This window comes from Populus euphratica, unplaced genomic scaffold (genome assembly GCF_000495115.2).
Source record: "Populus euphratica unplaced genomic scaffold, PopEup_1.0 scaffold1.1, whole genome shotgun sequence".
NCBI lineage: Eukaryota > Viridiplantae > Streptophyta > Magnoliopsida > Malpighiales > Salicaceae > Populus > Populus euphratica.
In genome coordinates, this window is record NW_011499845.1 from 6,791,461 (window position 1) to 6,818,110 (window position 26,650).

The 26,650-nt window shown below is 35.0% G+C and overlaps 4 protein-coding genes across 8 annotated transcripts; all 4 read right to left on the reverse strand.

Annotated features, from left to right (window-relative positions):
* Positions 1-3,518: 3,518 nt before the first annotated feature.
* Positions 3,519-8,186, reverse strand: LOC105125531 (probable S-adenosylmethionine-dependent methyltransferase At5g37970). The gene is made up of 3 exons (XM_011026025.1): positions 7,839-8,186; positions 4,963-5,622; positions 3,519-4,104 (listed from the first exon to the last, which is right to left on the reverse strand). Exons 1-3 carry the CDS (start codon positions 7,944-7,946, stop codon positions 3,751-3,753), a joined length of 1,122 nt encoding a protein of 373 aa, XP_011024327.1. The 5' UTR covers positions 7,947-8,186; the 3' UTR covers positions 3,519-3,750.
* Positions 8,187-11,715: 3,529 nt separating this feature from the next.
* Positions 11,716-14,243, reverse strand: LOC105125552 (probable S-adenosylmethionine-dependent methyltransferase At5g38100). Its single transcript, XM_011026068.1, has 3 exons — positions 13,267-14,243; positions 12,327-12,986; positions 11,716-12,235 (listed from the first exon to the last, which is right to left on the reverse strand). The coding sequence occupies exons 1-3, from the start codon at positions 13,345-13,347 to the stop codon at positions 11,897-11,899; spliced, it is 1,080 nt and encodes a 359-aa protein (XP_011024370.1). The 5' UTR covers positions 13,348-14,243; the 3' UTR covers positions 11,716-11,896.
* A 71-nt stretch (positions 14,244-14,314) lies between these two features.
* On the reverse strand, positions 14,315-18,320 carry LOC105125538 (MACPF domain-containing protein At1g14780-like). 3 transcript variants are annotated; one of them, XM_011026037.1, is made up of 8 exons: positions 17,839-18,320; positions 17,501-17,742; positions 16,424-16,616; positions 16,245-16,322; positions 15,681-15,864; positions 15,385-15,554; positions 15,225-15,289; positions 14,315-15,078 (listed from the first exon to the last, which is right to left on the reverse strand). In XM_011026037.1, the coding sequence occupies exons 1-8, from the start codon at positions 18,076-18,078 to the stop codon at positions 14,460-14,462; spliced, it is 1,791 nt and encodes a 596-aa protein (XP_011024339.1). In that variant the 5' UTR covers positions 18,079-18,320; the 3' UTR covers positions 14,315-14,459. The 3 variants fall into 3 exon arrangements, with proteins under 3 accessions (XP_011024339.1, XP_011024349.1, XP_011024359.1); XM_011026047.1 differs by having other exon boundaries at positions 17,501-17,755; positions 17,839-18,319; XM_011026057.1 differs by having other exon boundaries at positions 17,501-17,747; positions 17,839-17,904.
* A 3,294-nt stretch (positions 18,321-21,614) lies between these two features.
* Positions 21,615-26,017, reverse strand: LOC105125559 (alpha,alpha-trehalose-phosphate synthase [UDP-forming] 6-like). Of its 3 annotated transcripts, none has more exons than XM_011026088.1 (4): positions 25,901-26,017; positions 23,254-25,287; positions 22,893-23,166; positions 21,615-22,101 (listed from the first exon to the last, which is right to left on the reverse strand). In XM_011026088.1, the coding sequence occupies exons 2-4, from the start codon at positions 25,254-25,256 to the stop codon at positions 21,814-21,816; spliced, it is 2,565 nt and encodes an 854-aa protein (XP_011024390.1). In that variant the 5' UTR covers positions 25,257-25,287; positions 25,901-26,017; the 3' UTR covers positions 21,615-21,813. The 3 variants fall into 3 exon arrangements, with proteins under 3 accessions (XP_011024390.1, XP_011024395.1, XP_011024382.1); XM_011026093.1 differs by lacking the exon at positions 25,901-26,017 and adding an exon at positions 25,439-25,856; XM_011026080.1 differs by lacking the exon at positions 25,901-26,017 and having other exon boundaries at positions 23,254-25,856.
* Between the last annotated feature and the right edge of the window lie 633 nt (positions 26,018-26,650).

Consider the following 26,650-nt stretch of genomic DNA (forward strand, 5'->3'; position numbering starts at 1 on the left):
GTGTTTGATATTGTAACTATTGTATTTTAGGGATTTTTTTGTTTGAAAATATATTATTATTGTATTTTAGGGAGTTTTTTTGTTTGAAAATATATTAAAATACTATATTTTTTTATTTTTTAAAATTTATTTTTAATATTAGCATATCAATTCAAAAATATTAAAAAAATCATTGAAAACCAAAAAAAAACATTGAAAAAAATAATACCAAAATCTTCATCTTGCGCATACTATGTTTTATGTTTTATTTTATTAATGTGATGCATGGAAGTGCTATAATATGACCATTGATCCCCACTCTACGTCTACAGCTAGGTAGGTAGGTTCTACATGTATAGGCCTATATATATATATATGTATGTGACGGATTGGGGGGAATGCATGTGCTGTGATGTGAACATTACAAGACTCCTTGATCCCGACAAACAGATTGAATAGAACTAATGCAGAAGACATGTGAGTCATTTACCTTTAGAATTCTGTGCTTTATCATCAAAGGTTGCTGCTAGCTAGAACTAGGGTGGTCCAGGATTTTCATTTGTTCATTGATTCCCAACTTACCAACAAAATGAAATTTATTTAAAGCTGTTGACTCAGGGTGACCTGGGAACTAAAAATAGGCTGCATTTTTTTTATTTATATAAAAAAATTATCCTAGCTTTCGAATATCAACAAGTCCGATGACAGCGTTTTGAGTCTGGTCTCGGATAGTGTGGATTATATATATATATATATATATATTTCAAACTTAGCTCTTGTGGCAGTGAAACTTGTAGGGTTGGCGTGATCACTATTATCACTATTGAAATGCATGCATGTTGACTTTAAGGAAACAGCTGATAAATTGAAAATATATATGTGTGTGTGTGTATATATGTATATATGTATATATATGAGAATACACCACATATATATATATATATAATTATTTACACGCAAAAACACAGCGGCCATTTCTTTTATGACATGCATGGTATCAATTCTCAACCTATAGCTATTGATTGCAATCTGATGAATTCCATGTTTTACGATCAAGATAAATTTTTGAATTGATATGCTCCCCTCGCAGCATCAAGGAGACATGTGAGGCTATAAACGGGGGGGGGGGGGGGGGCGCCCCCTCGCAGCATCAAGGAGACATGTGAGGCTATAAACGGGGGGGGGCTCCTGTTGATTGAACCCCACTCTACTGCTTACCTAGAACCCTAAAACCACCTAAAATGTATATATATAGGTATTTTGTCCACTGTAAATGTAATTGAAGTGTGTGTTCCGCATGTGCTTCAACGTGAACAGTAGGACTGCAGTTCAGACCGCAGCATCACTATCCTGGAACAGTATCGAAGTACAGTGCCTGTGAAACTTAAAAACTCTTTTAATTACTGTCTATCGAAACTCGCTCAAGACCGCAATTATCACAACGTTAATATATATACATATCACTTAATTTGATTCCCACTCCACTAAACGAGGAACAGAGCGGACAAATTAAAGGGAGGGAAAGACTTCAAAAAATGTTAATTGCGGAAGAAGGGCACCTAAATCTGTAATGCAAGAAAGGGTGCTTGAAAAAGTCAACATATGAATATGCAAATGAGAAGAAGTGAAAAATTTGCTAGAAAACCAGAAATCAGTGCGGTTCCACCCTCTAATAACACATTAGTTTTAAAGTTGTAAAAAAAAAGTAGAAAGAATTATAATAACCACCCTGTAGTCTGAATAGGGTGTGAGGCTTTTTGTTAGTGAAATCAGAGAAAGATCGACCAGGATCATCCATATATATAATAACTCTAAGGACATGTTCCCCTTGCACCTAGCTTTATTTCTGTAGTCTCCATGATGAACTAAGTGTATCGGAGAATTCTTGAATGTGGAGAACACGAAAAATGAAGGGAAGAAAAATGAGAAAATCTAAGTTCACTGCTCAGAAAAGCTAGTTTCCTATACTACCGTATAATTATAAAATAATTGAGTTTAATATCATCCTAAATTCTTTACTATTGTGCCTCTAAGATTGAAGAGTAAGCTGACTCTGGGCCATGAAAATGTTGCATCCAAAAACTGGACAAGGATATATATACAGAAAGGCTGGTTTCGGAAGTACAAAAAAAAAATCAATCATTGAAATTTTTTGGCGTCATGGATGATGTAAAATGTAAGGGCAACCTGTGAAAATGAGAGCAGAAAACCGACAAGGTCCACATCTAGAGCTAGTTTAACGCAAGCACCGACTGCATATTAAAAACATTTGTTTAAACAATTGGTTTACTTTTATAATCGAATGTATCAATATATAAAAAATTAGATTTTAATTTGATCGGAAATCAAGCATGCAGTGATTACAACACTCCAACAAGATCCAGGCCAATTATATATTGACCAAATGCTTGGACCCCATGAACACAATTATCGTTTGAGACTCTCTAAGTAAACTCTTTTAACTGTTAAGGCCGGCAGAGACCAGGCTGCTATGTTTGCTTGTATATATATGTATTTTAAATTTGAACACTTAGATATTATTACTGAAAGAAAAAAAAGGAAAGGAATGTTTAAATCAATTCGTAACTAGCACTGTATATTCCCAACACAAAAAGGAAACAAAAAGATATACAGAAATTTGAAGGAAAAAAAGAAAAGAAAAGAAGGAGAAGTCTCCTTTCAACATACATAGGAAACCGGTAACGTAAATTATATTGACAATTAAAGGCATAATAATTCAAATTGAACGAGAGAGAATTTAAGCTGTATATACACTACTGAAATGATGGTGATCGTCGACCAAAAACAACGATTAAATACTCTCTTACGGAACATTGTGAAACCACCAACGGAATACCCTCTCTATATTTGTATCCTTTAAGAATTGAATCTCCTAAAATTCAACACCCTCCAAAATTATGATTTTGTATTAAAGATTATTTGTGTTGTAATTTGTTTAAAAATAATATAAATAAACTAGATTTGACTTCTATTATAATGACCAATAGTTTGGAACTCATATAATATATGTGAATTTATATAAATTTCGAGACCAAAAAACTTTTACTTAAAAGAATGTGATGAAAAATAATATCAAATAATTTCTTACTTAATAATTTAATTTTTTAAATTGAAATGATTCTTTAATATATTAGAGTCATTAATTTCACATTGAATAACTAGATAGCGGAATAATAATATATAATTTTTTTTATTTATGTTAGAAAGTAATATAAAACTATTTTTAAAATTTCATTTAATATCTTAAATTATTAAGTTGAAATGGATGACTTTTAAATATGATATCAAAATTTTATTAACCAAGTAATTATAAATTTAAATCTTCATCCTGAGATGATTCTTTGAAAATTTATAGTACAAATTTGTTTTGATGTTGATAAAACAAGTTCAATTTACACGAAAAAGTTATATATATACCTGAAAAATAAATTATCATAAATGAAGTGGGATTAGATAAAAAAATTTGGTTAAAATATATAAAGTAAAATATGCAAGGATATATGTGTATGAACACAACAATATTGAACACCATTAGATTCACACATCAACATTTACCAGCTTCTGAACAACAGATTTACATTAATTTCTTGCATGAGCATACGAATGAAACTTGGCCATCCGCATTGGCCATGTGGTCTAATTTCACTTATGTTTAAGTACAGATGCATTTGAGCGCACTCATAAAACATCAGGATATACTGCACTCATTTAACAGAATCAAATCATATGCATTATTATGAAAAGTCCGACTCAACCTGAATAATTGCGTTGTAACACATAGAATGCTTGAATTTTGTCCTTGTAGGCTGATTCCATCTCCACAGAAATCTCTGAAAGCTTTACCTCTAACCGCTCGAACATTTCGTTAACAATCTCCCTTGCAAAGTGTTTGTTGAACGTTCCTTCCATTGCAGCTCTTATATGGTTTACAAATTCATTCATGTCAACGTGTACATCATCTGTTAGCCATGGCGATGGATTTGATTCTCCCATTGTCACCATTTTGAAGTATTCATTATTTTCTACCACGGATACAAACTCTCCAGGAGGGGCAGCATATGTTGGCAAGTTGAAGGCATCGACTTGTTCTTCACTTATTAACCCCTGCAATAATTAATTAGAGTAATTAGGCAAATGGCCAAGTTGGATCAACTTTCTCTTCCATCGTATCAACTTGAATTTATGCACATCTACCCCGAAAACTAAAAAGATATCTTTCTTTTTTGAGATAAATCGGGAATTTATTAAACACCAGGGGTGCAAGAAGCAACCCAGGTGAGACAGAAAAAAACAATAAATAGATCATTATATGGTTTTATGCATAACGTAATTTACTTATCATTCATTATTGCTTTGACTTTTCAGGTTTTTTTTATGAATGAAAAAAACGTAAGCCTGGATCATTAATTATGTACTGTTTAGGTTCTATTTGCAACTGTTTAGTCTTTTCTGCTTTCATGAGTCTTTTGTTTCTCAGTAAGACCAAGGTTCACTGGTCATCTTCTCTGTGGCTTCTGTACTTTGTTTTTTTTAAAAAAAAAATAGCACAAATTACTTCGATGATGGAGAGGTACAGTTCTTATATATGGATTATTGAACAGTTTTTTCTTGTTGTTTTGTTAGAATTACCAATTTCATGTTAAATAATTATATAAAAGAATAATAATGAGCAAGAATGAACCACCTACCTTTGAATTAAAATAGTTTTCTGAAATGTTATCATTTAAAAACGGAATAATAATGGCTTAGTAAAAGGAGCTTAAATCGTTTCAGTTTCAAATTAAGTGAGTAGGGAGGAATATTAGAACCATCAACCTCATATTAAATAAATATAAAATAACATATAAAAATGATAATAAACCACCCATCTTTTTAGTCTTTTGAATAAAAATTAAGTTCAACTTTTAATGCAAGTTTGGTTGATGAAAGAAAATAAAACAGGAGGTAATTGAATTGACTTACTCTTTTTGCAATATCAAGGAGGATGGATGCCATGCAATTGTACATCATGCCATTTGCAAGCTCAGAATATTCCATCCCATCTGGGATACTATGAGTGATAATCACAATGATCCCTCCTGGCACAATCTCTCGAGCTCTAGCATTCAAGAAGTTACTCAGGTCATTAGCCCATTGTACTGCATATGCTCTTCGTACTTCTTCGGCGGCGCTAGCATGGTGAATCCTCCCTTTGTTCCATGCAGGAGAGTTCTTGTCTTCTAAGCCTTCTGGCACCTTAGAGAGCCAGTGGAGTGCATAAGAGGAATACACGACATGGAGAGAGGAATCAGGAAATAATCGTCCGTAAAAAGAACCTGGCACAGCAGCTGCGAAGTATTCTCTTGTGGGCGGTATAGACTTGAAGAGGGTATTGAAATCATTTGCTGGTTGATCATTGAAAAACACTTGAAATTCAGGCACTGGAGAAGTAGGGAGGTGGGTTTGGCACTTCAGCTTAATTACATCTATGATATTTTGCATAGCATCAAAGGTATTTGGACCAACTGCACATCCTAAATCGGCAAGTCGAATTGTATTTGAAGAGGACAGTAGGGATTTTACATCTAGCTTCTTGGTAATCGCTTCATCAATCATGTCTTTTGCCACATTTGCGGCTATTTTCTGTCAAAATAAGGCGTTAATTTGAAATATTTTGCTCATAAAAAAAAAATTATCTCAATTAAAGAAATATATCATCGTAACATGTTTTGATAACGGCCGCCTCGACATCTTAATCACTATGTTTATCGAATCAGCTGCTAATATTTTGGTCAAATGTAAAATAAACTAGAGAATATTATAAATATGTAAATTTCCTTTCTCTCGAAATGAAGACAATGAATTGTCACTAGCTCTACTAAGATTAGTTTTTCTCTCTCTGTCTCGCTCTAAAAATTAATTATCAAATTCAAACCTCTCCTTATCGATCACTCTTCTTAGGTGAAAATAAAAAACGGAACACAAAAAGAAAAGCTCATCATATATACATGATTTATAATTGATTCGCATGTAGTTTTCTGATTATAACAATACCGACAATGACGTTTAGATCCGTGTGTGTGTGTGTGTGTGTGGTCCAGTTGTTGATTAATGAAGATCTCTGGTCCATGACTAATTGTCATTTTTGTTGTCAATTTTGAATTAAACCTCAGCCATATTATTCTATTCTTTTAATTCAATATTTAAGAAATTGCTTTCCGAAAATTTTTCATAAAACGTACGTAGTAGAGAATCAGTATAAAATTATTTGAAGACCAGGATGTTTATTTGACAGGTTGTTTGTTTTCTCCTTTCTCTTTTCATAGTTCACTCTTCGCAGGACAGAATTATTGTTGTTAATTAGAACTTAGATTATTAACAAATGGGTGCCATCTAATGATTTTTAAAGTAGAATCGCATCTATCAAAAGAAAAAAAGAAATGACAAGACGGGAACCTGAGTTTTCTATATTTTTTTCCGATCACGAAAATGTTTATGCTTTAGTTTGAAAACAGCATTGTAAAATGCAAAAAACTAAATATAAAAAGAAAAGGTTAGCTATAAGTTGCTGCACAGTTAAGCTCATTTACCATGTTAGGTGTAATTTCTTCTTCCCGTCCGACCATGAACAACTTTTTTTTTTTTGGATAATCAAATCATAAAAAACTTCCAATTTTCCGTAAGAAAAAAGAAGAGAGGAGGGGAAAAAAACAAACAATAAAAGGTTGCCGGAGCTGGGGAATGATTCCTCTATAATCTCCACTACACAGATGGGTTCAACTCTCGAACCCGAGAGGAGGGGATGGTATTTGTATCGGTATAGTAGGCTTTAATTTTGCAACTAAAATAAATTAAAGCATTAGTTAAGCTCCAAATCACGAGTATTACCCCTCCGGCCTCCACGCATATTTTTCCCTAGGAGAACCCATTCAAAGAAGGTGGTGAAAGATTTTATTGCCTTTTTTAACTGAAACATGAGACCACATGAGTTGAGATGAGCCAAAGTCAACTCATGTATATCAAAGGCATACAACCTGTGCGAATCTAGACTAGGTTAGTTAATTTGCTATAGATCTATATACTCGGCTCAAAATTTGTTTCTGTGTTCTATTTCTATGTATGTATATGCCTTTTAAAAGAAGGTCAAGGACAAAAAGAGAGAAGAAAAATAAGGGTTTCCTCCATGTAAGTCCAACTAGAGATACGATGGACCATATCAGCATTTTCGTAAAATATTTATTTTTCTTATTCTTCCTCAAGTTGTTTCATTTGAGTTGGAATGAGAATCTCTTGCCAAATGACTAACTGGGGGACCAAACGTTCGACAACTGACAGTCATGCTGTAATTGAAGCCATATAATGCAGGCCATGAGGCGGCAGTTTTTGTGAGAGCCATAAATATATGAGTGTAGAGAAGTTAAACTTGAATGCTTTAAAACTAAATGCTTCTAATATTACTGATCAAAATTCAAAAAAATAAAATAAAATGTAGCTTATTCCTTTAGTTTTTGTATTTTGTATGCAACCTGTTTAATTTTCGAATATGTATGTATTTCACAATTACAAAAAGAGCCGTCTCTTCTTATACTACAGAAGTATCCCTAGACATCCACCGTTAATCACTGAAACACCAAAAGCCCGAGTGCTCTTTGGACAGATTCAATCACATTAACCCAACTAGCTACTTATTCCACTGATTAAATTAGATTCCAGAAGATGAAGATATGTAGGAGATTGAAGTTTTTTAAAGAAAAAAAAGATGCTGGGAGACTGTAAAATTAGGCTTTCAGTATCCGCGCATGTTGATGATTAATTATGGATAATCACCGATTGTCAAGGGAGAAGTTAAAGAAGTAAACCTGAAAAAACGAGTGGTTGTAATAGCTGTCAGTGCCTAATCCACCGCTCACCGGGACGGGGCCAGCCGCATCGTTCTTCAGGATTGAATCATTCACCAAAGTTGCCATGTCTTAGGTTGTCGGTTGTGTTGTGTGTGTTTTATAAACTATGGGGCAATCGAGTACTGGTTACAGCGGTGCCCTTTGGCATCTCTTTGCCTTTATATAGCACAGGAGGAGGTAAACATGCACGTAGAGTGGTGCCACACTTAATTGATGAGCGAACATGTTTTGATGATTAATAATTAGTTAAATTTATATACAAATCCAGGGTTGATTGTGACAGAAAGAGACACATATATAAAAGCTAGAGGTATAGGGGTAGCTAGCTAGGGTTAATCGCAACTTAGCTCTATTTGGAGTTTATTGTTTTTTATTTAAAAAATGTTTAAGATAAAATTTTAATTTTAATTTTTTATTTTAATTATTTTTTTTTTAATTTTCAGATGGTTTTGATGTGTTAATATTAAAAATAAAAAAATATTATTTTAATATATTTTTAAATAAAAAATATAATAAAAAATAATTACTACTACAATATTAAACAAGTTTTCAAAATTATTTTAATAGATGGTAATGAAATTAAGAAAAGAATATATGTATAGTAGAATGTAATCAAGGATCATACTTAATAATAACCCGTTTTCATCCCAAAAAAGAATAAATCAAAATATAAAGGGGCAGATCCAGAATAGGAAGAAAAGCACTATAAAGGGGCAGATCCAGAATAGTCCCTGCGGTCTCTTACTTTTTACTATCGAATATCGACACATATGATTTAATTAATTAATTCTTCGTAAACAATGCAAAGATTCTGAAGAAGTTTCAACCGCATAAAGAAGAACACAGGATTATCACCAGCTAGTCTTTTCCATGATATATTAAGTCAAATTTCGCTGGTATTTATTAATTCTGCAACTTGATGAATGTGATACATGGCCATATATACACCAGGAATTCTAGATGCATATACAGTGCTGTCTTCCTAATAAACAAGACCCAAGTGGAAACAGGCATATTATTCCTGGAGCCCAACATTACTCTTGACAAGGGAAACTTCATTTTCCTAAATAATTTTTGTGCTCAAGAGGTAAATATTTTAAGAATTATTGACAATATAGATTCCTCAGGTGATCTGTGCATGTATAGGAGGAATATATTCATGTAAACACCCTTTATATATTTTTCTCTGATGGAAACCTATATGTATATATATCCTTCCTGGTTTAAAGAATAATGTAATTTTATTTTAGAGTTCTTTAATTAGAGGTCAAATTCTAAAAACAAAATGATATATGAATAAGATTATATTAAAATATTAAAACTCAATTTTCGGAAAAGAAAAAAAAAAAGGATGAGAGAGGCACGACGTCGTAGTATTCTCTCGGCAATAAAAACCAAGAGTGTGTGGTATTAAGACACGATTGCATGTCTATTACCGCCAGAACTAAATTTCTAGGAATATGGTACTTTTAATTAATGTCTTCTTTTAGAAACTTCCCGATCACCAAATATTTAAAATGATCCTTCACTAAGCACATAGCACAGAAAGAAGAAGATACCTTCATGGTTTAGCTTTTGAAAGGAGTGTTCACAATATAATAATAAAAACAAAAAACAGGCGGATATATAGAAAGAAGAGGTAAGGAAAAAAGAAATAAAATCAAAAGGATATATATATACAAGCACATGAAGGCAGACTCCTTATATATTTATTGTTTCATTAGGGTTTATAATTAGGTTCGACTTGTTAGCTTTTTTCTTTTTCCTTGAAAGTGATCTTAATTAATTAATTTGCCCGGCCCTATCTATCTAGCTAGCTAGCTAGTATATACGTTGGATATTCAAAAGGGATTTCCCATTATCTCTTAAGAAAATTAAAAAAAAAAACAAGAAAAAAACAAGAACAAAAGTTATAGCTGCACAATGTGGGCGTATTTATATATGTGTAGTGCCAAACTGAATATAATATACGGGATTTTATATATTACATACTTTGATTGTGCGCGTAAGCAAGTAGATTGTCTCTTTGGAGGTACTCCTGATGACTGATGATAGAATTATTTTTTAGTTTATATATATATATATGATTTATATAAATGATGTCAGATGCTTTCATCACAGACCAATGATTGAGTAGAATATATCAAGCAGGAATCAAATTGAGATTCAGTAAATCCAGCAAGCTTAGGTGCATCTCTTTTTTTTAGATTAACGTGGGTGTCCGGGTCAGCTTGCGCGTACCACAACTAATCCCACGGGTCCTGAAGTTAATAACCATATAAGCCTCCAGTGGCCATCATATGAGCAACTAAGGACTCGAACCTGAGACCACAGAAGGAGCAAACCCCTTGATCCCAAATCCTTACCACTTGACCACCACCTAGATGATTGCTTAGGTGCATCTCTTTTTTTTTTTTTTTTTAGATTAACGTGGGTGTCCGGGCCAGGTTGCGCGCACCACGACTAATCCCACGGGCCCTGAAGTTAACGACCATGTAAGCTTCCAGTGGCCATCATATGAGCAACCAAGGACTCGAACCTGAGACCACAGAGGGAGCAAATCCCTTAGTCCCAAGTCTTTACCACTTAGGTGCATCTCTTGATCATACGCAAGGTGATTTTGTTGTCTTGGTTCGGAAATTATGATAGCTTTATCTTCTAATATTTGTGTAAAAGATACCGTGTTGATTTCGACCTCTCTATAAATTGCATTGTAAGGTGATCTAGTTATTAATTTAATTACCTGTTTGATTATAATTCTGTTTTTATTTTGACACCAAAAACAAAGCAAGGTACCGATGCAATGATATATAATTTTGCTACTATAAGTGTATCGATAGCGATTATTTCTTTAAGAAAAATTAATTTTTTTAAAATATAAAAATAACAGTGTAAATCTCCACTTTCATGATCTTATATCACTATGATTTTCTTTTATTTTCAGTACAGTGTTAAGCAATACCGATCCTACTTTACTGAAAATGGTAATGGTATCCCAATCCAACGACTATTTGTTCCGTTCGAATAAGTTTTTTTAATAAGAAAATAGTTCTGGTTAGTACTTAGATAATATTAAAAATAAATATTTATTATTATAGTTTTTATGAAATTCCAATCATACCTTATCAAACACATATTATATTTATAAAGCATATTTACTATTACCAAATACTTAATATGTTTATGTGCTCACAAACTTTAATTTATAAAAAAGATATTTGAGAGTGTGGTAATAATTATTTTTAAAATATTTTTTATTTGAAAATTTATATATTAAAATAATATTTTTATTTTTAAAAAATTATTTTTAATAATAAAATAGGATCAAAATCATCTAAAAATATAAATAAAAAATAAAAAAATTAATTTTATAAAATAAAAATTCAAAGTGGAAGAGGTGGTCACAGTTGTGGCACCAAAACAACCATGGAGCTATGATTAATTATCATAGCAGGACGTCAGAGAGAGAGAGAGAGGTATAATGATTGACGGGGAATTTAAAATTTCTTCAACAAGCTTTGCTTTTAGTATATTTTAGGTTGGGCCTCTGCAGTCATACTGGTTAGTGATCCAACTTTCTGTACCAGAAGGCAGAAAAGCCCAAATGGACCAGTCTCTTGGGCTTCGAGGTATACGAAAAATGGGCTCATCCAATGTGAAAATTACGGTGGTCATGGACGATTAATTATTCCATTTGTCCAAAGAATTAGCTCTGTTCTTTTCCTAATCAACCGCAATATGCTTACTCTGTGCTTGTGTATTGTGGCATGGGCTTTGATCCTCCGGGAAATGTATATTTAAAATCATATTTTTCATAAAAAACAAGAATTGGTCTCAATCCTTCGGGCTTTGATAATGGGTTTGGCTCGGTTACAAGATTTGAGCGGCACGAAGATCGGTTTAGATATTGTGGCAGGATTTAGTTTTCATGCTTTGTCTCTGTGATACATCAGTGAAATTGCGTTAGTGAAATGCCGACAATGCTGAAGAATTCCTCCGTTGTATCTCCGTCTAACTCACTGACGCTTTAAAACAACTAAAAGAAGAGTTTTTTCCCTGTATTTTAACTCCAGTTCATCAGAAAACTTGCTAAGCTTTTTCGTTAAGCGATCGAATAACTCATCCAGGACTTCTCCTCCAAAATGTTTGCTGAATGATTCCTCCATTGCAGCTCTTACATGCACTACCCATTCAGGTATATTAATCCGTCTTTTCAGCCATGCTGCTGGGTCATTCAATTCCATTCTCTCAATGTTGAAAAGCCCATTTCTTTCCACAATCTCTGTCATCTCGTCTGGCGAAGCAGCATAAAATGGCAGGTTGAAGGAGTCTACTTGAGCTTCAGATACTACTCCCTGTCATAAAAAGTACTGGCCATTTATCAAATTAATGTAAAATTTTATGGGCATGCATAATCCTACAAGGAATTATCATTGGCTTAATTACCTCTTTCACCATATCCATAAGGCTCAGTGACATACACTCAAACATAACGCCATTTTGGAGCTCAGAATAAAGCATCCCATTAGGGATACCTTGTGAGATTATCACAATCATCCCTCCAGACACAAGCTCTTTAGATCTTGCATTCAAAAAGTTCTCCATGTCCTTGGCAAATTGAGATGCATATGCGTTGACAACCTCATTTGGTGCATTTGTGTAGTGAATTCTTCCTCTATTCCATGCAGGAGAATTCTTGTCCAGCAATTGTTCTGGCAGCTTAGACAGCCAATGAAGTGAAATAGAGCAGTGCACAAAGTGGAGAAAGGACTCGGGAAATAATCGATCGTAGAAAGAGCCTGTCACACCAGCTGCAAAGTATTGTCTTTCTTGTGGGAGATTGTTGAAGAGGGTATTAAAATCGTTCATTGGTTGATCATTGAAGAAAACTTGAAATTCCGGGATTTGGGAGGTATGGAATTGCATTTCATACTTTTGCTTGATAGCTTCTAGCAAATCTTGGACATGGAAAAAGGTGTTTGGTCCTACTGAACATCCTAAATCTGCAAGACGGAATGTGTTGGAAGCAATTGGAAGATTATGGAAGTCCAATTTCTTAGCAATCTCCTCGTCAATTTTTTCTTTAACTACATTTGCACTTCTTCTCTGTAAAAAAAACAATGTGTCAAGTAATTAACTCATGCTCAGATTCGTGTTACCATAGACATGAGATAACAAGGCATTGCCTACAATCATGTTCGTTCTAGTAGATAAATCTTGCAGGTTAAGGCCATATGTTCTCGGAAGATGCACGATTTTGAACATCACAAGTCTTTAGATGCATCATAGAACACCTTGGAAATATATGATAGGTGTTAACAAGTAAAAGAAATATGATGAAAGTACTAAATACATGGGTTAATTAATCAGCAACTTAACACAATACCTGCAAGTAGGAGTTCTTGTAATAGCTGCAAGTGCCAACTCCACCAACCATAGGAGGCGCATCAGTCTCTGAGTTTGACATTTTTATCCGTGCTAGTGTTTATCAATCTGCCTTTTCTGTACAATATGTGGAGCAAGAATATAAGCAACGGTTCTTTGCGTAATATTGATAAATCATGTCAGCTCATGAACATGCAGGTGATAATTGCCGTTTAGTATAGCTCAAGATGTGTCAGAATCATTATTGATATTGCTGAATCCACCTGATATGAAAAGATGCCTGCCATTTTTGGTTCGTCGATCGGATTTTATAGCATATATACAAGCTTCTTGGTCTTATTCCAAAGCAATCCTTTCGAAGGTACGTGTTTTAGATGACGAGGGAACTTCGCGGGTGTGAGTGGATCGTTGACAGTATCATTATTTTCCTCCCCTTTCCTTCAGTGTATCGCAGAGTAATTTATTAAAAAGGAGCGTAAACAGTCTCCAGTATGCACATGCGCACGCTGCCATCCAACATACATGCCCGTCTAAAATGAACCAAAAAGATCTCAACCCAAGGAATCTTCAATTTTATAACTGATTGATTATTTAACACAGTCGAGTACAGGAAAAGTTCATACAACTCTACTTGCACATACTATATAGGGATTGTGTTACATGTAAAGAACATTAATCTAATATTTTTACGTAAGCAGTGACGCCATTGCTACTGAACTTAACCCAGAATATATTTCTACGTTAGCAGTGAGAACTTAGCCCAGAACGTATTGTTTTCTAAGAGCTTTATTTTTTTTTTCTTGGAGTTTGAATTAATAATATTGAAGTAAAAAGTCCTGACATTAACAACATTTATAGCCGTTGGACCGTTGACATGAAGGGAGTTTGGCAGAACCTAGTCGGCGCTTCTACCAGTCAAAATATTCCAAACTCCGACACTGAAATGTGATCCGAGCCAGCCCATATGTAGCGGTGGGCCTTTTCACATACGGCGAACTCCCAGGAAAACACACACACACACACACACGCACAGAGGAGTAATGAGAGAGTAGAATCAAATAGTTAACAAGCTGTTTTCAAGATTCGAACATACTGTTGCAGACGCCATGGGCAATTTAGAAGATCTATTTGAGTTACAAAAGAAAACACGCAATAGGAAAATTGTCATGACTTCTTGGCTGCACCTTGATTTTGTCATGGATAGATGTTTAGTAAGGAGAACTTAACCTGCAAGCTTATTTTCCCTTTATCCAAGTCCAACCTAGCCCCTGTTACTAGCCAATGTCCAGGACTGTCCTGTGGCCCTCTACACAAATGTGATATATCTACGAACTTCAAAAACTTTTGTGTTTGCACTGGTACTGGAGGCCCTGATGGAAACACACTGGAATCCACCACCACAGGCTTAGGTTTCTCTTTCCCAGAATTGCCTGTGACCGATGTGCTTATGGCAGAGAAGAGGCCAGACCTTTGTGAAAATCCTGAAGAGCCTTGTGCCCAGCTTGACTGAACTATAAAAGAATATGAAACCTTGGAGAACAGTAGCCGAAGATGTAGAACCCTCTTTGAGTTGTGATTCTTTATCTGAAGTTTGGCCCCTGTGACAATGTAGGCTACATCTTCTGTAGTACTCCATATGGGGTCATATTTTACTGGTGCTGTGCATACATGGGAAAACTTTTTTCGATGTATAGCTTCAAAGTATCCTTCGTTGTCGGTTTCATCAGTTCCTCGCCATAATTGAATACTGTCATCTATCTTGTTTGCAAGAATTGATGGAGTGTTTGCGAGGTGTTGGAGGTGTATGGCTAACCTGAAAAAGGGACAGGGCTGATTAATGCTAATCATCAGGAATATAAGATCAAAGAAATCCAATTGGCCGAGATAATTGACGGCTAAGCAAATTCTTCAATTTTGAGATGATTATTTTAAAAAATCTTAGAAGCTTTTGACCGTTACCTGTTGCATTTCATGCCTTCAAGATAAAATCTCATTCCAGTTACTGGTCTCTTTCCAACCGTAACCTTTACAGTCAGGGCTTACTTTAGTTAAAAAACAGGCAAAAAATTATAAGAAAATTCATAATAGGAAATGACTGGTTTAGCCATTTAGGTACCACCTGAGAAGTGTTCACATATAATTTAGGGCCCATCAAGTAGAAGTGAAGAGCTGAAGATGAACTGGCCAAATTTGTGGAAGGCCCTAGTGGGAGGTCGTTGTGAACAGGGGCCCAAATCTTGAGAGATTGGAAGTCGAGAAAATATTGCAGATCAGATATAGGAGGCTTATCTTCACATAAACAAAAGGACGACCAGTTTCACCAGAGTGTGGATTCAACAAATGCAACATAAAATTCTACTCTTTTGCTCTTCATAATATAGCATTGCAGTAAGAGAGACAAGAAATGGTACTTACATCTAAGATAGAGATTGATAGCATGAGACAAGAAACCTTTTCCAGGAACTTCTTTAAGGAGAGAAGTCATGGGTATGAGGCTAAACTGAATTGCATCTGGCATGGAAAGAACTGTCGGAAGCCACTCACAGTGACTACTTACTGACGTATCACCTCCCTTCTTGGCACATAGAATAGTGATCCCCTGCAAAAATCAACCCCCTACCTCACTTCGAGCTAGTATAATTTACGAGGATCCATACCTCATTGCAATTTTTTTTTTTCCCAATTCACTCCGTTAACTGAATTGTCTAGTCTATTTTTTTAGATGATTTATTTCCAAAAGTTATTAGTATGTTGGAAAATTATATAGAAAAAACTCGATGGTATTCTTATTTAGATCTTGCATATGCATATTGTGATAATATAAGCTTTCATAATAAATGTGGCTATGAATCATGATGAGTGTCATATTACAGCTACCCATTTTCTGTTATTTCCAACTGGTGTCAGTAGTGTGGTGTCATGATCGCATTGGCATTTCTCCAGGCAATTAAAACGATTATTTGCAACAGTGGAACTTACGTCTTTTGTACTCCTGACGGATGAGAAGCTATCGAAGGCAACAGGTTGTGCATCAAAGACATTGAAAGCCTGCGGAATCTGCAATTGATAGCCCAATTGAATTGTTAGGATAATGTTAGGATAGAAAAATCTAAATAAAGAAAAAAAAAAGGTGCTTGATGGGGGCGGGATTAAACAACCTTAGACTTTTGATCTCTAGCTTTTGGAGTAAAATTGCATATCCCTGTAAATAATTGATCGCCAAGGTCATCTAAATGTTTCTTCAGCTCTGATGGACCCAGATTGGAAGATTTGTCCTGCCTGACCAGAACAACATCTTGGCCACCTATGCTTAACCCCACAATAATATGGGTACCGTACTTTTCAATGAACCTGTAAAACATCAAAATCTTGACGACTTCAAATTTGGCTCGGAGGTTGAACGGGTTCGGTTTATGTTATAAGTTTGTTTACCAAACCAGTCAATGTACATTGAACTAAACCAGATTTTTGTGTTCAACGAAAACTTGGAAAATGACCAGGAAATGCGCTCAACATGTCATGATTAGTTTATTTTTCTAGTGTTAAGTCACATGCATGTTTCTTCAGCTCTCATGAATCTAGATTGTCACACGTCTCTGTGAAGTTTAAAGAGTTTTGATGACTCAGAACTATAATGTACAATATAGACTATTTATGCCAACAAAATGCTGATATCGATTAAATCAAAAGGGAATTCTAAAACTGTTCAGCAAAAAGAAAGTAAATAGCAAAGGGTGATCTAATAAAAAATTTTAAAAAAAGGGGCAAAGTCTAATTGACCAAATTAAATAATTAACAAAACATAGGGTACATATGGGTAGATTTAGGGATGTGCCCAGAATAATTCATCAAAAGAAATGACAAATAAATGAATTAAATGACAAGGAAAATAGTCTTTCTATCTTGTTCGACGAATTCAACTTTAACATTGGAGCAGGAAAAAAAACAACAGAGCCGGCGTTCTCTTTCCAAGCTAAAGTTGACAAATACGAATCCAGCAAGCAAAGGTTCATCTTTGAACTGAATATTGGATCGTAATGTATATTCATGCTATTTTTTTCCTACGGATTGTAACTCGACACTAAACTAAAGATGAATTATTGGCATTTCTATTCATTTTGAAAGATGAATTGAGGGCTTAAGGTTTACCTGCCCGTTCTATCTATAATTATATGTGCTGCTTTTGAGCACGAATATGTCCATTATTTGCTCATGAAATGATAAAAAGAGATTACCTTGCTAGAGCACATGGATCCCAAGACGATGGAACTGCTTTTCTGACTTCATCGCAGAGAACAAGTGGATACCGATCAATACGAAAAGTGAATAGAGATATGAAGTAACCATCAAGTCCCAAACATTTGGTGTTAGCTGCATCAGCTGCCCAGGTACAACCTTCAAATCCAAACATGGAGTTAAACAGCCCTGATGGGATTTTCCCTGGCACAGATGCTTTTTGGTTGAGCAACTCTGACATCTGCACTATTTCACTACTCATAAATTTATAACCCCATGTTCCAACATCAGTAACAGGAATTAAGAACAAAAATCTTCTTGAAGACTCATAAAATACCTGATGGAACTCAAGGATGTCTGATTGATATCGAATACGATCACCTTTGTCACACTTTATGTCAACAGAAACTTCTTTGATGACCCCAAAGCCGGGTACCTTGAGCTCTTTTTTCTCTGCTTCATTGAGGAAAACCAGTCTTTTTTCTCCTTTGCAGAACTTGAGTCTAAAATCTGATGTTAAGTCAAATCCCCTTCCAAGGCTCTTTTGAGCCCTCTCCATTATTCCATTGCTCATCATTCTCCCCAACTTGGCTAGCCCCCTCACCTTCGTTTTTCTGTTTAAATGAGTACTTTCTTGTTGAAGAGATTTACAGGTGTAGAACGTAATATGTAGTAGCTTGAATAATAGGGAATGGCACTATAGTGATGGCTGGAATGGGACAATTAGCCATATTGTATTCCATACATAATCTGTTACCTGTTCTAGCTGCAAGTGACTTCAAATTCTGATCACACACTCACAAACAAACACCCATCGTTTCTTTGCGTACGGTATTTATTAGAATGTTTTATCAATTTCATCAATACCTTATCTATCAGGGCAACTTGCAGGCCACAAGAATATTGGAAATTACTAGGTAATAAGTTGACGAGGTACGATCAAAGATCTTATACTTGTTGTGCCTTCATGTAAGTTTCCCTGAAATCCTCGTAACTGTTGAACGTTGATTTATCAAAGCCTAATTATTCCTTAATCTCTTCCCCATGTTGAATGTGATTAAACTTTGACTATATTCATATGCCCTCATCGGACTTTCCATAATTGATGAAGGGACAATTTTTATCCACTTCAACAGCGGTTAAAATGAAATCTAAAGGGTTAGAGTATGATTAGGTAGTGGTCCAGCTCGTATTAGCTAGGGTACTAGGTTCTTCATAATTTTTGTTTTGCTTTTACAAGTTTCATCTTAATTAATCATTAATGACTTGAACAAAAGCTAGACAAATTAACGGTTAATTCTGAGGTTAAGAAGGAAAACTCCTCCTTAGAAGTCTACGTGAAGACTTGAACCTTGCAAGTTTCCTGCTCTGGTTGAGTGATACATGTTCCGCTCACAACTAGACGGCCTGGATAAATATGGAGTAGTGGGCGATGGCTTATTTAAAAATAAAACTGTTATTTCTACCCTCAAACTGATAATGAATATATCTCACATGTAATGGATAAATAAATAAAATCATATTAAAATAGAAAGCTAAAAATTGACTACCCGCCACATAATTTTAAGTTTTTTAAATAGAATTTTTATTCTAAATATCAAATTGAATATAATAACGAGGTAAAAAAAACCCAGAAGATCAAGATGGGTTAGCTACTATTATTATTAAAGAATTCAACTTTTCAAGGAGAAATTATCATAAAATAAAGGTATGTTTAAGTTGTTTTCATGCATAGCCATTTAATAAAAACACAATTTATATACTCAAAATATCAAAAAAGGGTATGCTTTTATAATAAAGATATTATAAAAACACAAACCATAACCCGTTTTTCATTTTAGCAACAAGGGTTTGAACGTTAAGCTTTTTTCAGGCAGCAATGTCAAGTCTTTTTTAATTAAATACTTATTGGAAAAACTAGTAACACTTGTCTGTGCTTTCGTTTTCAACCATCTATGTGGCTGAGGTCATTTTTAACTCTCTCTTTTTCCCTCTTCAATCAGGCGTAGAAGCTGCTATCTAACAAAACCGTGAAGATTTTGTTGAATGAGATGCTGCATTTTGTTGTATGAGATGCTGCAAGTAACTTGCCAGAAAACCTGCGTATAATTTTGCTGGTTTAGAATTCCAGTCTCTAGCCTCGTTGCGTATAATTTTGAAACAATCAGAGAAACCAACATCTCTCTGATGCGTGCAAATCAAGATGTACTACTACCATTTTCCTTGACATTTTCGAGATTATTATACAAGGAAAAGGGTTTTCGACTTCTATCATGTTCAAAAAATATAAAATTATACGTAATTAACACTCCACTAGGCCATACATTTTTTTCTCAACGAGTATCATTCCACATTTTGTCCATTAGCAGTCTCCAAGATACATCACCAGTTACATGTCTCCAGCACTAACGAGCCACTAGTTACTCAGGAAAGCAACCACTAACCAGTAAATTATGTTCCAAATGATAAAAACAAACACTGAAAGACAAGATAAATCAATTGTTTAACTGATAATATGTTCCAGGATCAGATGGATGATATACATAGCGGCAAAAGGAATTTGGTCAAAGCCCGAATGACAAAACGACAGTATGAGGAACAGATTGAAGGACAGCGCCCCGTTGTGCATGTATGGAGATATGGAAAACTTAAAATGTAACACAGACAAGTCAAATGAACAAGAGAGTAGTCAGGTATTGTATTTTTGCTTTCTATGCATTACTAGTTTAAATTTTATAAATATTAGAGCAATTAAAAACTTATATAATTATTAATTTTAAAATTTATAAAATTAATTAAAATATACATAAACTAACCTGAATAAACACAGTAATCTTTTAAAAAATAAAAACAAGAGAGCAGTCAAGATATAAAACTTAAAATGTACTGTAAGCCTTACAGACCACTGCATAGAAACAATTCATAGCGTTGGATATCAGAATGCCAGAATCTGAAAACTGCCAAACTCACTCAGGAGAAAGAGCCCAGAGACAGGCACATTGGACAGAAAATCACATCAGAAAAAGGTTAAATTCCACAATTAGCCCTTTTTTTTCTGTATTGTGGGGCCAGATGAGTTTTATCTTTGGAATATCCGCAGGAAGAAACAGTCCTCTTCTCGCCTTGCTTTGTCGTACACCTACCATGGCGGCATGGATGAATATCTACCATCTTAGCAAATAAGATTGGTGGCCTGCATACAACCTCATGGAGACAGGTTTTCTTGCACACGTGCGTGTTCACCACCGTTCATTTTATGGGAGAAAATGCACCAAATCAACAAAATACATTTAATTAAAACTGTTTTATGATGAATTTTTATAATTAAAATAAATAAAATATAGGTTTTCACAAGTAAAAAATAGCTTATTTCATCTATTACATAATCAAGATTTAAAATAATAAAAAAACAAAATTTATTTAATTAACTAAACTATTTGTTATCTTTAAATCATAAGTTACCTTCTGTCTTACACGAACAAAGAATAATTATAATAACATTAAAAAAAAAAAAAACAACGCACGACACACAGCAGCTGCAGGCTGAAGCAATCCACAAATACAAGAGAATTAGAAGTAAAACCTTTTACCGTATATTATCCTTTTTAAATTAAAATATTTAAATAAAAAAATTATTCCACCTTAAAAAAATATAATTTTTTTTATTATAAATATAAAATAAACTTTAAATCTAACATTAAAATATTAAAATATTATTCTGTTTAGTATTTATATAATAACAAAATTAACCACAACTAAAATATATATATATATATATATATAATTAAGAGAAAAAATACATCATCTTAAAAAAATAAAATATTATTCTATCTAGTATTTATAAAGAAAAACATCTCAACGGGAATTTACCAGGTTTTTACCCAACTCTTTTTGCCTCATCTGAACCGGTTCAGCTAAAATCAACCCATCAGACCAATCCAGATTTAATAATATCATCATCTTCTATTCTAAATTTCTTCTTTATAAACACTTTACAGTTACATGTAAAAAATTATCAAATTTTCAAATAATATCATCATCTTCTATTCTAAATTTCTTCTTTATAAACTCTAATCCTAGTCTTCCAAATTAAAGGGAATTTGAAGCAGGCAATCAGCACAAAAACTCAACTATCACAGATTGATGGCACGAACATATATTTACAAATTCAGTAGTCTGAGATCAAAGACGAAAGAGTTCCGGTTGCACATCTTCTCTCAAATAACACTGATAATGTTCACATCAAAGAAAAGCTAGAAAATACAGGGCTCAACCTAACGTAGAAACAAAGCGAGTTGGCCTTTCTCTCTGTCTACTCTGTGAGAGTCTGTTCTGAAACAGAGGCCAAACCTTGCATCAACCTAACAATTTCTGCTGTATCATCGAGGTAATATTTAGCCTTACTGGGTTTTTGACCAACAGTACAAGCAAACACCTCCGCATTTTGAGTAATTGTTGGGGCTGTCATAGAAGTGGTTATTACCTCAAACATATCGTCATCAGACCTATCATCACCGATGCACAGAACAAAATCCGGTGAGATTTCATTTTCTTGCATGATGGAGAGTAGGCGTTTGGCTACAAGTCCCTTGCTGACACCCTGAAAACAGACAAGCCTTTTAGGGACCTTTTGGAAAATTGTAAGATCCAGACAGCTTCTCTCGAAAGTTGCAATTGAATTACGTGATCTTTAAGTTGTGGAATGTGCCCTCCAGGGGGTAAAAAAGAAGCAGAAAATTCTGAAATATGTTCACAAGAAAGTTACCAAATTCAAGTAAAAATGAGACCATTAAGTGTGAACCTAAGCTAAATTAAAGCATTCTTTCTCCATTACTTTGCCCTGATTTGGTAAATATTTATCGGCAAGAAAGCTATGAACTAACGACCGATATATTCCGATAAATACCTAACCCCAATTGGTTTCAGCCTTTTCTGCTTTTATTATTTAAATTTTAATCCGGTACCTTTCCTAGTTTTCTTTCATTTGATGTGTCAATCATTAAATTAGCAAATTATGCAACACCAAGTAGATGTCTCGTCAATGAGATAATACAGGTTTACGTGTCAAAATGGTAACTCTTCCACCCCTCATCGGTGAAAAAGCAACACGATCAATCTAAAATAGGCCCAAAATTCAAGGCAGAGTGAGAAGTGTTGATGGATGCATGCTTAAGGGTTTCTTTTCATTATTATCACTACCACCAGCAGTACCAAAGCTTGTCAAGAGGTTTAATTGCAAATTAAGCCAACCACTCCCATGGAACTTCTACCAAATATCTCTAAGGATTTCGCTGACATGATATCAGTTCAAAGGCAAGCCCACAAGATGTAAATTCAAGCAACAAAATGAAACAGAGAAGACAACATAACAAAAGGAATTATAATGCAAACCTGAGGTTTAACCTCCACCATGTTCTGCCCGCTCTTGACTGTAACAGGTTCATTGGCTAGAACACTTTCAAGATGATCAAGAAGTTCTTTCGCTTGGCATGACCCAAAGTCTGGATCTGCATCCTCATAACACCACACTAGTGCAGTTTCCTTGTCCTCAACAGTAGACCCATCTGTCGTTTCAGTGTAGAGCTGCATCACAGGCTCCGCAATTTGCTTCCAAGTGGTATCTGCTACAGGAACGCATATCTCCCACTCTGCATCTCGCATTAGCCTGCAACCACATCATCATCGTCAATTTCCTACTGGACCACCTCCAAACCTAGTATTTGGAATTAGTTTAAAAACTGCACCAATTTACCTAAGAAAGTAGCCATGTTCTGCAGCTAGTCCCAGTCTCATACACGGAGAGAACCATTCTGCAACCTTCTTGCGGCTTCGAGCACTGACAAGGAAAACAATGTTGTTCTTATCTCTGCACAAGCTGTTTATGATGCCAATGGACTTCGAGGATGGGCTCTTATCAATAGAAGCCTGAGGCATTAGTGTACCATCATAATCCAGAAGAATTGCCCTAGTTGTGGTCCTCTTGTAGGCTGACACAATGCGCTCCATTGAGAGCTTCTTGAAGTTTGGATCGAGCGCCACAACTCTGAAGCTCAATCCAAATCCAATACCCCAGCATCTCCTCCTTGAATGATTGCGACATGTCCTCTCCAAATCCTGAAAGAAACTGCGTGCCCAATACCCAACATCATGGGTACTGACATATCTATAATGCTTCTCATGTCTGAGTTGCTTTTCAGGGTCAGCCATTTCCAGGGCATAGTCCATTGCATCTGCCACTGCATCGATATTCCAAGGGTTCACGCGAATTGCTCCACTCAAGGAGGGCGAGCAGCCAATAAATTCTGAGATAACCAACATGCTCTTCTTAGGGGTAGAAGGTTCTTGTCCCAACAACTTGTTCAATCGATCATTTCCTTGGCGACTGATTATGTATTCATAGGGTATGAGATTCATTCCATCCCTTACAGCAGTGACCAAGCAACACTCTGCCACAACATAATAGGCCACTTTCTCATAAAACTTCAATGGTGCATCAATCAAAACAATGGGGTCATATCCAGGCTTCCCAAATGTTTCATTGATCCGCTTCACAACAGCATGTGTCTCAGCTTGAACTTCTTTCACATCTTTTCCTTTACCCCTTGCAGGATTCGCTATCTGCACCAATACTATCTTCCCTTGCCACTCTGGATGCTGCACAAGCAACTGTTCCATTGCCAGCAACTTCAAACTTATCCCCTTAAAAATGTCCATGTCATCCACCCCCAGCAACATTATCCTATCTTGATCACAAAACTGCTTAATGAGCTCCTTTACCTTTGCTTCAGTCTCTGGAAGGCTCAACACCGACTGAAGCTGACCCATATGTATACCAACAGGAAGAATTTTGATGCTTACAGTCCTACCACAGTACTCAATGCCCATGTACCCTCTCTTGGATTCATAGGAAAGACCAAGCATTCTACTACAACAAGACAAGAAATGTCTAGCATAGTCAAAAGTATGGAACCCAATTAAATCAGAATTCAGCAGGGCTCGCAAAAGCTCTTCCCTAATAGGCAATGTCTTATAAATCTCCGACGAAGGGAAAGGACTATGAAGGAAAAACCCAAGTTTCACCTTATTACACCTCTTCCTCAAGAAAGTAGGCAACACCATTAGATGATAGTCATGAACCCATACGAAATCATCCTCCGGGTTAATCACCTCCATAATCCTATCAGCAAATATCTTATTTACTGACACATATGCTTGCCACAGTGACCGATTAAACCTACCCCCTAGGTCCGGTGACAAGGGCAACATGTAATGAAACAAAGGCCACAACTGTTGTTTACAAAACCCATGATAATACCTGCTAAAAAGATCCGGCGGGAGAAATGTTGGCACACATTTGAAGGTCTCCAAAAGTATTTGGGAGACCTCTTCTTGTTCACTAAGGTGAACTTCTTCCTTCAAACAACCAACATAAATAACCTCAATTTCATCATCCCCCAGACCATCTTTCAGCTGAAGAAGCAGTGAATTCTCATCCCAGCTGAAAATCCAAGACTTACTGCCATCCGATTTTCGCTGTGCCCTTATTGGCAGTTGATTGGCAACAATAATGATTCGATACATTTGCCCTGAAGAGGATGATGGATCGGAGCAGACACTCTCTGATGGATCATCATCTATGTCGGACATGATGCCCGCCACCGTCATAATCCGTGGAATTCGCCGGTTCATGCGCTCAAAAGATGGAGACTCACCAGAGGCAAGCTCCAAGAGATTAGAGTATGATCTTGACACCATCTCTTTAGCTAATTTATACTGTTTTCTTTCACTGTGGCCAAGAAAAAACTCTCATTTAAGCAAAAATGTTTCAAAGTGAAAGATACCCTTTTCAAGACTCTATCAGATAAGTTACCAGTGACTTCTTGTAAAACCAGGACGTTAATTAGAGGAACAAATAAGAACAATTGCAAATTAGATACCCTTTTCAAGATTCACTGAATACTAAGACTATAAATTACTGAAAAGCAAAGTTGAAAAAACTTCTTGAATCTGAAGTAGCACTGGAGCAAAGAGAGATGCAGAAACTACTAAGACCACCACCACTTCATTGACCAAGAGAGAAAGCTGTGTAAAAATGAAGGGAATTTTCAGGGAAGGGAATAGGAAAGAGATTGAATAAAACAAATTGAAGCAAGTTTCTCAGCTACCCATCCAGGTAAAAAGGGAGAGAGGAAGAAGGAAACAAAAAAATGGAATAGATTCAAGATTATGGATGGAGCTAAAGAAAATATACTGCTGCAACTATCAGGTATTATCCCACTAGAGATTGTTACAGGACTTTCGTTTTTTTTTTTCCTTTTTTCACTTGCCCACCTATCTGAACACCCACCCACCTAAAAAAACAAAAAAAAAAACAACCAGGAACGGTTCAAGAAAATTACCAGTTTCTTTCTTCAAAATAGAAATTTTCCTTCCATGAGTCCAAGAATAGATAATAAAAATAAATAAATTCTGAGCCCTAAACTCCGTTTTTTAGAGAGAGAACTAAGTTTTTTTTGTGGTATCTTTGAAGAGCTCAATCTCTCTAATAGTGATTGGAAATATGACTGATGAGTGTTTTCAAAAATTATATTTTTTTAAAAATTAATATTTTATTTGTAATTTTAAATTATTTTTATATTAATATTTAAAATATATTTTAAAAAATAACCCCACTGCAAAACCAAGCACGTAGTAAGTCGTCTCTGTGATTGATCCTTGCCCCTTTGTAACACCGAGAGAGTAGAGAGAAAAGTTACAAGTTAGAATAACAATATAAAATCCGCCTTCGCTTTCATGTTAATCTGGCTATAGTTGGTCACTGTAGTTTAATAAAACTATAAATTAATCCACATGGGTGGTTTAATGGTTAAAGCCTAAAGGTATGTTACAGAGACAATGGTTTAAATCACTCATTCATGGGTTATATGGCATGCGTGCAAATGTAGATGCTTGAGCTTGCCATCGTATCAAAATACATAATTATAAAAATCATGTATTTAATCTCTATTTTCTTTCAATTTGTTTATTGTTTATTCCATTTGGTAATCTCATTTTTACTTTGTTTAATATTTTTGAAAATTAGAATCAGTAAATAAAAGTTTATAGCTCGGAAGAAATTTGAAAAAGAAAGAACACGTCGCTAGAAAAAT

Bases quoted from the DNA above. Each gene is read 5' to 3' on its own strand.
- LOC105125552 (XM_011026068.1), bottom strand. From the start codon at position 13,347: ATGTCAAACTCAGAGACTGATGCGCCTCCTATGGTTGGTGGAGTTGGC. The intron at 12,987-13,266 runs GTATTGTGTTAA...TTTTTTTTACAG, and splicing joins ACAAGAACTCCTACTTGCAG to AGAAGAAGTGCAAATGTAGT. The intron at 12,236-12,326 runs GTAATTAAGCCA...TTTTTATGACAG, and splicing joins TTATGGATATGGTGAAAGAG to GGAGTAGTATCTGAAGCTCA.
- LOC105125538 (XM_011026037.1), bottom strand. From the start codon at position 18,078: ATGATGAGCAATGGAATAATGGAGAGGGCTCAAAAGAGCCTTGGAAGG. The intron at 15,865-16,244 runs GTAAGTTCCACT...TGATTTTTGCAG, and splicing joins CCGTCAGGAGTACAAAAGAC to GGGATCACTATTCTATGTGC. The intron at 15,290-15,384 runs GTGGTACCTAAA...CTGACTGTAAAG, and splicing joins TATATGTGAACACTTCTCAG to GTTACGGTTGGAAAGAGACC.
- LOC105125531 (XM_011026025.1), bottom strand. From the start codon at position 7,946: ATGGCAACTTTGGTGAATGATTCAATCCTGAAGAACGATGCGGCTGGC. The intron at 5,623-7,838 runs GTTTACTTCTTT...TTATTTTGACAG, and splicing joins ACAACCACTCGTTTTTTCAG to AAAATAGCCGCAAATGTGGC. The intron at 4,105-4,962 runs GTAAGTCAATTC...TAATTATTGCAG, and splicing joins TCCTTGATATTGCAAAAAGA to GGGTTAATAAGTGAAGAACA.
- LOC105125559 (XM_011026088.1), bottom strand. From the start codon at position 25,256: ATGGTGTCAAGATCATACTCTAATCTCTTGGAGCTTGCCTCTGGTGAG. The intron at 23,167-23,253 runs GTAAATTGGTGC...ATGTGGTTGCAG, and splicing joins GAACATGGCTACTTTCTTAG to GCTAATGCGAGATGCAGAGT. The intron at 22,102-22,892 runs GTTTGCATTATA...GTCTGTTTTCAG, and splicing joins TGGTGGAGGTTAAACCTCAG to GGTGTCAGCAAGGGACTTGT.